Source organism: Monopterus albus, unplaced genomic scaffold, assembly GCF_001952655.1.
Source record: "Monopterus albus unplaced genomic scaffold, M_albus_1.0 scaffold188.1, whole genome shotgun sequence".
NCBI classification, from domain to species: Eukaryota; Metazoa; Chordata; class Actinopteri; order Synbranchiformes; family Synbranchidae; genus Monopterus; species Monopterus albus.
In genome coordinates this window covers 651,210-661,431 of record NW_018128068.1, presented here as the reverse complement: position 1 = coordinate 661,431, position 10,222 = coordinate 651,210, and the positions used below count along the sequence as shown (strand labels likewise).

General features: G+C 42.5%; 1 protein-coding gene and 1 long non-coding RNA gene across 5 annotated transcripts in view; one reads left to right on the top strand and one right to left on the bottom strand.

Moving 5' to 3' along the window:
- Positions 1-10,222, bottom strand: part of LOC109970008 (uncharacterized) — a 15,042-nt gene that overhangs the window by 3,599 nt on the left and 1,221 nt on the right. For 3 of the 4 annotated variants that reach the window (XR_002276347.1, XR_002276348.1, XR_002276350.1), the window contains one exon: positions 4,946-5,244. This is a non-coding gene — a long non-coding RNA (uncharacterized LOC109970008). The remainder of the gene's footprint in view (positions 1-4,945; positions 5,245-10,222) is intronic. The other variant, XR_002276349.1, reaches the window with a different exon arrangement.
- sox7 (SRY-box transcription factor 7) lies at positions 627-4,676 on the top strand. Its single transcript, XM_020617294.1, has 2 exons — positions 627-1,169; positions 2,005-4,676. Exons 1-2 carry the CDS (start codon positions 938-940, stop codon positions 2,982-2,984), a joined length of 1,212 nt encoding a protein of 403 aa, XP_020472950.1. The 5' UTR covers positions 627-937; the 3' UTR covers positions 2,985-4,676.

The window sequence follows — 10,222 nt, the reverse complement described above, 5'->3', positions numbered from 1 at the left end:
GCACCCAGACTCAAAAATAAAACATTTAGATTTTTGAGTGAGTGAAACATTAATACGGGATATTACACTGAGATTAACTGGTAAAAATACTCTATATATGAAGTTATTGATTTCTGTATCACGTATGTTTCCTAAAAATGGGGTGCACACAAAGACCAGGACACCTGGTAGCGTTGGAGTTTAGTGATCTGACAACACTTAACCTGTGCACTTTGCTGTGTAATGTCGCTGAGTATACTGCAGAACAGGTTAGATAAGGTTGTCAGGTGAGGCTTTTCTTGTTGACTAGAGAAAACCCGAAGTTGCCAAATCCTTCCTTGTCATCCCCTGCACAAGAACATTAATGCACATGTGCAGTAAAAGGAGAAATGGATTATTTGTAGTGTTTGCAAAAGATGTCTTATGTTGTTTGAGAAACGTTGGTTTCATACGGATTTAGCTGTTTAATTTTTAAAAGTAGGCTACTTAATAGCTAAAAAAAAAATCAGGAGCTAAGAAACACACGTAGTTTAACAGCATTTACATTATTCGACAGTGTAAAGTGTTGTTTTGTTGTGAGGCCAGTTTAAGTTGTTAGTAGTGTTGAAATCCTGCACACACACACACACACACACACTCTCTCTCTCTTCTATTTCACGGGGCTCAATTTGCAATCGAGGAGGAGCCGAGAGTCCTCCGGGGTTTCTCCTGAACCTGCTCCTCAAATATAAAGCGCTCCCCCCATCCACCAGGAAAGACTGGATCATAACTGGCGACGAGGAGCCGCTGTCTGAGCGCATCTGTGGTTTCTCCTGAAACCCATACTGACGTCTGACTGTCTCCTGTTCCTGTAGTGTCCAAACACTTTTGTTTTTATTAGCCTATAGTAAAGTCTGAGCGAGAGCGCAACTTATTCAAGACAGAGTGACAAACGCGTCTTAAAGTTTGGAGCGCGCAGATGGCAGCCCTCATCAGCGCGTACTCGTCGTGGCCAGAGTCCTTCGAGAGTCCTCCGGGAGACGGGGACGTGCCAGACGGACACGGCCCGCACAGGACTCCCGTGGACAAGGCTCCGGAGCCGCGGATCAGACGGCCCATGAACGCGTTCATGGTCTGGGCCAAAGATGAACGCAAACGGTTGGCGGTTCAAAATCCGGACCTGCACAATGCGGAGCTCAGCAAAATGTTGGGTAAGATGAAAGTTAGTTTTTATTAGGATTATTATTATTATTATTATTATTATTATTAACAGCCTATTATTGCGACTTTTTACGCTTCTAATTCCCATCAGGCCTCGGCTGTTTTACATAAGTTTTTGGACTTATTCAAATGCTGATAGGAAGTAAAATCTAAAAAGCTTTTTAAAGGTTTAAATAATTTGTTTGTTTTTAAGTTTTTACCCGCAGATGGTCAAAAAATAGGCCAAGTAAATAAACGCATAATTTGACAGGCGTCTCGCCAAAATCCGATTCAATTTAAACTTTGTCTTTTATCCGTAAAATTCGTTAAGAGCGAAGTAATAGAAAGACAAAAATAGCTAGTTTTGTTTTGGTTTTCATCTACGTGAATTAAGCTCTAAATCTGGCACTCACACACGACAGCAACACAAAAAAACCATACACACAGTTTGTCAGTGGACATCTTTAAAGTGGACATTCGTGAAGTGCAAAATAAATCAAAACAAGATTTTTTTTTAAGGAAGATTTACTACATTTGTTTGTGACGTGTATTTTAAAGTACAGTTTCTGTTGTATAATTTTGGAAACGTCACAATCCACCCATTTTTCGTATTAACTTAAATTTTCCATTACAGAAATGTAGGCTGGCATAAAACAAAGCAAAACAAAAAATAAAAACATTTTAGAGATATTTTACAAGTTATAGAAACTGTCATTTTAATATTATTATAATAGGGTATAAGAGAAATTTTTAAAAAGGGTAAACTGCATTATTTTTTTGTTGACAGCTATTAAGGATTTTATCATACTTTATATTTTACATTTCTTCTGTCTCTTTTTCACTCAGGCAAATCATGGAAGGCCCTGACTCCCCCTCAGAAGAGGCCCTATGTAGAAGAAGCAGAGAGGCTTCGGGTGCAGCACATGCAGGACTACCCCAACTACAAGTATCGGCCTCGCCGGAAGAAACAGCTGAAACGCATCTGCAAACGAGTGGACCCTGGCTTCCTCCTGAGCGGGCTGGCCCCTGATCAGAACGCCCTACCCGACCAGCGAGTCCTGTGTCACACCCTTGACAAAGATGATGGCGGCCCTAATGGCATCAGTAGCGGGTTTTCCAGCCCCAGCCCTGCTCTGCCCAGCGTCAGAAGCTTCAGAGACCCTGTGGGTTCCAACAGCAGCTTCGACACCTACCCCTATGGCCTGCCCACTCCTCCGGAGATGTCCCCACTAGATGCCATGGACCATGAGCATGGACCCCCCTCTTACTACTCAGTGTCTGGTAGCTCCTCTGTCTCCTGCTCTTCCTCAGCCTCCTGTGCAGATGAGCACCATCAGAATCAGACACACATGGGCAGCCCGCCTCCTTACCACACTGACTACACTCAGAACCAAATCCACTGTGGGGGCACACACATAGGTCACATCCCTCACATGTCCCAAAGTGGCGGCTGTGGTGGACTGATCCCTGGCCCGCCGCTGTCTTACTACAATGCGTCATCTTTCCCTCAGATTCATCACGGGCTCCATCAGGGCCACTTGGGCCAGCTGTCCCCACCACCAGAGACACAAGGCCACCTGGAGACTCTAGACCAGCTGAGCCAGGCTGAGCTTCTGGGCGAGGTGGACCGCAATGAGTTTGACCAGTACCTGAACTCCACTGGGACCGGGTTTCACCCTGAGCAGGGGAGCACCATGACCGTTACCGGACACATCCAGGTGGCATCAGCCACCACTGCTTGTCCCAGTAGCACTACAGAAACCAGTCTCATTTCCGTGCTGGCAGATGCAACAGCAGCCTACTACAACAACTACAGCATCTCATAAGCTTAGTTACAGCACCCGTTATACTTGTGACTGAGCAGAGACACGACGAGGTTTAAAATGGGTGAAGAAATCAGGGTTGAAGTTGCACTTGGGTGCAAATAAGGGAAAGAATTCTGTGCTCCTATCTGTAATTTCAAAACTCCTTATTAGCATCTACTGGCTACTTCACCCACTATGATTAAAACCTGAACTGACTGCTGAGCAATATGATTGTCTGGAGCCAAGGACAGAACCAAGGGCAACTGGAGAAATGTGAAAAAGGGAGATGGACATCTCAGGGACGCAGACACAGAATATTATAGTATTCCACCTCCAGTTGTCATGAAATTTCCAAACCAGAAGAACAATCGTAAAAGACTTGTTGTCCACTTGTAAATGTCACCATCTACTGTTGCCACCTCGGCGTGTACAGATGATAATTTAAGTCCTTCGATGTTTCGCATACATGCTGGCTGTAATGCTATTATCAACGCTTTCCATTTGAATGTTTGTACTATATGTTCTCGCTCTCAGTTTGGGAGTCTTACCTCAGTAGTTGTAATTGAATGAGGTTTTAGTTGGACATTTCCTATGCAATTTAACAAAAAAAAAAAAAAAGTGTATAACGAAGAAAAAAGCCGTTTATACTTCTTCTCAAGTACTTAATAATATATAATCATAACCTCTACGATGAAAAATAATAATGTAACTACAACTGTATGCTGATTTAGGTTTGTGAAGGATAATAATAACAAATAAAGGTCAATTTTTATATTAATGCAATTACTTGGATAAGGTGTCCACCGACAGCACACCACAAAACTTATTTCACTGCTACACCTAAACAGGCGATACTGCGAATAAGAGGTACATTTAAAAGATTGTGTGGTAGCAGATGAAGTACATTTCGACTCATCTACACAATGAATACAATCAGATTCCTAAATAAAACAATTAGAACAGATTTTTTTAACACTATAATTTTCCTTCAACAAAAACAAAACAAAACAAACAACAACATGGTGTGTGCTTTTTTGTCCATCTTTCAATTTGCTGCCACGCCATGTATTCTTCTATTTCAGGCTCTGTCTACTAGCTGTACTGCGAGTGGCCTTTTCTGACACCCACTCCCCTGCTCGCTTTTCCACCCTCCATCACATCATCCCTCTCCGTCCGTCTGCTCTCGCTTCCATTTCATCCCGGTTCAGAGGATTAGTGTACAGCAGGCACGGCCGTCACCACCCGCCTCCATCTCAACCGTCTTTTGTTTTCCTGGAGTCTTATTCTGGGTGCCATTCTTAGGCACTCAGGACCCCCCTTCCACCCCCAGCCCCTCACCCTGTGTGATATCTTGCTGATGCAGCCCTTTAGTAATCTGTGCAAAATAAATAAAAAAATAAGTCCCAGGGGCTCGTTGACTGTTTTATACCCTCCTCATTTTTCCCCGTCTCTCTCCTCTCTATTCCCCTTCTCACCCTCTCTGTTCTCTTGAATTTTTCTTTTTCGAAAAAAGGAATTCAGGGGGCTTTTGACAAATCCTGGAGTCTGGCTGGTCTTCCTGCATTTTTTGGGAACGGTTGAGTCGTGCTTCTTGTAAAGAGGATGTGGCGGAGGAGCAGTGTTTCCTGACTGATAAGGGAAAAGCCTCTCTCCGTCAGGATGTTTGGGCCTGGCTGGGCCCTGCATTAAAGAGCCAGAGTGAGGGAAGGGAACCTGCTGTTCAGCGAGCAGGAGGAAACATTGCCGTACTGATTAGCATCTTACTTAACCACCATTTTTCAGCAGAGGATTTGTCAACCTGGCCTTTTATACCTTGGCCACAGACAGACCACAAAAATCCACACAGTAATGAGCAAATACCACACTTACTGTGAAAATACGTATGCAAAAATGACCCATGCAATCACTCCTTTTCATACACATTCCAACACTTGCTGTGAATGATGATTAAACTGACTAGAATGACAACATCCATCACGTACCTGCATCTGGCCGATATTGTGCTCATTTCTTCAGGGTTAGATAATTACCCTTTGTGGCTGCAGGGGTTCAGATCTCTGTGGAGGGCCCATTTGAGTGCATCCATATTTTGGATGTGGGAGCCGGATGGCTACTTTCTCACATATGGCCTCTTCCCCAGGCATATGGGGTGAGAAAGTAGCCTTCGGCATGGCACCAGCCCCCACAATGTCAGGGTCAGCTCTGGGTGCTACTGCAGACTCCCTTGGTAAAGACGCCCTGCAATGTCTCAACACCACATCCAGCACCTCAGGGAAGGTCACTGCAACACGACAAGGACAAAGACCTAAGCGTCAACAAAGCATCATCACATTAGGCTGCACACAAAAACCTCAAGTCTGGCATGAGCCAAGGTTCTACACTTAAGAACAAAACAGCATGCTTATATTGAATATCCACATGCTTTGGTATTTTACTGAATTTCCAACCAACCAAGACAGAAACTCTTTATGACCACTATAAAGGTTTAGGCATGGAAAAGATATACAGTCCAAATAAAATGCAAGGAAATCTGTGCATCTCTAAAATGACATTTCATGAATTAAGAAAACTAGTCTTATTTTCCTCTTGGTAACAATGCATTTTTTAGATAATCCAGTTTTTTTTTTTTTACTATATTTAACACATGACATTGGATGAAGGAGAAACACTTCATCTTTCAGTTGATTTGAAAAATTCCAAACCACCAAAACGGGAGAGACATGCATTTCATTGGACAGTGAAAACAGTCAAAACTAAATACTTTTACCAATCACAGTGTCTCTACATCGACATAACACCATTTGGTACAGCATTAAAACTATTAAATACAGCAGTTCTCACTGACACGTTCACCTCCTCTGGATAATAACACTTTTCTTTAATTAGTACAAAATCCCCTCTCTGAGATGCCCACAAGCATTGCGGGAGTATTTACTGAGTTCTGTCGATTCTGTGACTTTAACATTCTAAGGAAGTGGAGGGCACAACACTCAACTTGTTAGCCTCAATCCTTTCCTCATCGTCAGCTTAACCTTTAGTCAGAGCCTTTCACAGAAAACCAAAGACAGCCATCACTGCTGTTTTGGCTGCAATAAATCAACAAGAAAGGAAAGAGGAAAATAATGAGTCAACAAACACTGACATGAACTGTGAACCGCATAAACTCTGCACGTTGTGCACGCTGCAACTTGCAGGAATTGTCTGTACAGCCCTTTCTTCAATGAGAAGGGTGTGTATAATCTACTCAGTTTTACTAAGTGAATCATTCACACACTTCTAGGATCGCAAGATTTAGAATATTAATGAATTTGAGGATATAGGCTGAACAAACAAAGAGCCTCCTCTTGTTAATGCTCTCTGATTGCTGCCTGGCTCAGTTCCAGTCTCAGGTCAAGCCTGTGGAATGAGTCTGTCAGGTAGTCTGTTATGTTTCCTATTTCCTCTCCTGTCGTCATGTCACTTCCCTGGGCAAACAAACAACTCGGCGGTCTAACTCAACACTATCAAGGTAATAACATAAGGCTTGGTGTGTGTGGACACGGCTCAGAGCTTGCACAGCTGTGTAAAGTATTATCCATGTGCTGAGACTGAGGCGAGCGGTGATCATTTTAAATATCATGTCCTCCGGAGGCATGGAGGAGGCCGACTGTCTGGTTGGTCCACCATCCATTGTGTAGCCAGTGAGGGAGCGGCCAATCACGTCACATTCGGAGGTTGACCATTTGTGCAATATGACGTTCTTCACGTATTAACTGTAGTTCAAGAGGAAGTGGCTGATTTGAGGTACGTGACCAAGGCATAGCCATTCCTGAGAGATGCTATTAAAACCTACTTACTACAGGTATGGTATAGTGCGCTTGAGTTAGCTGCATTATGAGCACACTACAGCTGCATATATCATAAATAATATATGCACCCGAATGGAGTCAAATTCCAAGTGATTCTGAATGAATAATTACATGTTTTCATGTTAAACTTTGCAAATAAAAAACAAAACCCATTACACCATCTTCATCACACTAAATGCAGTGAACTTTACACCAAATTAAACTACTCGGTGTGGCAGATAAAGACACTTACATCAGTAAATACTAAATGTTGTTGGAGTGCATTTCCAGTTGGAGTGTGTTACAGCAGCATAATAACCTGTTTACAATTTGTATTTGGCCCCGAATCTGGCCAAAGGAGGAAAAGAAGGGGAAAAAAAAATGCACATCTCACAGCAAGGGATTATGGGTGCAGATATTCTTCATCTCATTGTGGCTCAACAACAGGCAGAGTGTGGGGTGGCAGGCAGGCGTGTACGTCGCCGGACGAAGAATGGACCAGACTCGTCGAGGGACAGGTGCCATGTGGCAGAGGATATGCGGGGACACAGATGGGGACCCCTGGAAAACTTGGGGGACTGCACTAGCAGCCAAGGGCCTCCCACCCGTACCTGTGCTGTGAATGCTGCAGCTGAACGGGATCCGGCACCTGTTCTAAGCAGATACAGGTGACTAGCAAAAGCACAGAGGGGGGCCAGCACACGGCTGCCAATTCAGGGAAGGAGAAGGCTAGATTTCCATTTACCCACCATTACCAAACCAGCACAGGCGGGAAAGCTACTGCAGGATCGACAAAAAAGGATTATGAAATGTGTCTCCTTCCAGGTGTATGTGCATTTCACAAAACTCCTTATAAAAAAAGATTTTCTAGTTATGTATTAATTTTATCTGCAGTGAAAATAGGGCTTGAAAAAGTCTAATAAATACTTTTAAGGAAATGTATTATTTTTAAAACAAGTGATGTAAAATTACAGCGCATGTCCTGTTTTTCCAGCCTGGCCTGCAATGTTCCCTCTCTCATAGCATGGCTTGCACTGGTCTACAGTAGGTGTGCTGCGGCACTATCTGGTTTGTTTTTGGCTGCTGCAGATTCTCCCATGGGTGGTGTAACTCTTCACCTCAAAGTGGAGGAGGATGTTCCTATTGTGCTTCCTAATTGCAATGTGGTTGTTCCATTTAAGAGCTAAAACATCCTTATATGTTCCATGTGTGATCTTCTATTGTGGGACTAGCTAGAGGAGGCATTAAGTATTTTGAGCCATGTTTTATTTGAGCTGATTACAATATTTAAGGCAATGTTTTCATTTTCTAACTATGTTTAATCGAAGCTAGGTTATTAAAATGGAGACATGTAGTTACACTGGAAAGGATATGGCTTATTCTTGCAAAGTTTGGAAAGCTCTAGTGAAATGCTGCTGTTTTCTCTTTATACTTTCACAGTTCTGAAAAACATTAATACCATTCCCAGACATTATCACATTACTATTTAAAAAGGCAAAGGCTAGGCTATACTGTATGTCTTTGATTTCAAATCATGCCCCATTTTTTCCATTTTAATGGATCTACATGCTGTCATTATGACCCTGGCCTCAACAGAGTTTACTCAGTGCGCATCCTGAAAAGCAGACGCACTAATGATGTAGATGAGTGATGTTATAAGTTCAGCCATGTGAGAGAGTCCCTTTTAACAGCTACTGTGGAGGATAGACACAGCAAACCGCCAGGCAGCCCGATGACAGCTACTGAGACACACCAAGAACCATTAGCTTTTAAATATTCCAGCAAATATCATTCATAAAAATTAGGTGGTTACAGCGTAACAGTTATATCAGATCGCAAAGAAGATCAATCCCCATAAGAGCTGAAACATGGAACAGGACTTGCACTGCACAACACTGGCTGACCAAATCAATCTACGTCCTCTGGAAAAACGACTCCACATACTAGGTGCCTGAAAAAGGGTGTGAAGGTATGTCCCACGACAAATCTGTCTCCTTGTCCACTCCTCTTCACTGGGAGGATCACATAAGCAAACTAATAGTTGTGTATGGGTTTTCGGACTTAACGCTCTTTTTAGAAAATTTGCAGTATCAGCAATGTGTTTTATCTTGTTGTGATCTTAGTGCATGCAAATTAAAGTAGGAGACTGAAGTTCAAATTCAGAATTCCAAAAGGAGGACTCCACTGCCTTTGATGAATGTCAAGAGGAATTATTCAATGATGAACCTTCAAAGTTTTCTACTAGGCTCTTCTAGCACATTTAAAGGGGAACTACAAAGTTTTTTTTTTACACTGTAAACATGTTCTGCAGCTAATGCATCTGCTTGAATTTTTAAATAAAATATCTGCTGAATTCTCTGGCTACTTCCATAGCTGTGAGCAAAAAGGTAAGGGGTCTATCTTGTGCTGTGACCTCCATGATTCTGATAGCAGCTGCTGCCAAGTGTAAAAAGCAGAACACTGGCTGACTGTAGCCCAAGTTTGTGCCTCTCATTTATAACCGCTGGTAGCATTAGCAAAAACACCAAAACATTATTTATTCCTCTGCAGTGGCAGTAAACACCCCTGTGGGCCCATTAATAACTGTGATATATGTAAAGCTTAATCATAAATTTAGGGCTGACGAACAATAACGTTAACTACAACTAGAGTGACACTCCCCCACAGACACACACAATGGAGAAGATCTTGTAGTAGAACCACTATTCCCATGTTGTTTCATTTTTATTTATTTAACCTTTGTTTATCCAGAACAATCCCACTGAGGTTTACAACCTCTTTTTCCAGGGGGTCTTGGGAGGACAGCAGTGTAAAACTACAAGACAAAAATGCAAAAACAACACCACCACCACATAGTAATTCTCTGAAAAGGTCATAAAAGCGCTTCTAGTGAGTGTCAAAACTCCACCAGACCCCCTGTACCTGCCTCTTTCCAGTGGGGAAAAGGTATTCTGACAGCATCTTCTCATTAGTTCCGACTGCCAGCTATGCCTCTGTCCACACAATAAATCGAAGGTAAAGGAACACAGCAGACACTGACTGATCATAACAAACACTTTAAAACTGCATAAACTACTACAAATACACAAGCACAACATGAATTAACAGTGTAGAATGAATGAGGAGACTCCTGTATTCAATGTGTCCACACATACTCATGTACTGTGAAGTTGTAGAAGTTAGTTATATTTGCAGCCAAGACAGCTATTTTACTTCTCTCAAAACGTAGGAAGGTGTACCCTCACTTGTGGGCGGGGCATTTGCACATGCGATGCAAGGATTATGTGAAGGCAGTGAGAATAAAGGTAGAAAGGTAACGGTGTCTGGGTAGGTCAGTGATTTTACATTAAGAAATTTTACTGCAATTTTCAGAATTTAGTGAAGATGTGGACAGATATATGGAACCTTTCCTATTGTGTTTGTGTATGTGTG

Excerpts from the sequence above, each read along its gene's own strand:
- sox7 (XM_020617294.1), top strand. The coding sequence starts at position 938 with ATGGCAGCCCTCATCAGCGCGTACTCGTCGTGGCCAGAGTCCTTCGAG. Across the intron at positions 1,170-2,004 it reads GGAGCTCAGCAAAATGTTGG|GCAAATCATGGAAGGCCCTG; the intron begins GTAAGATGAAAG and ends TTTTTCACTCAG.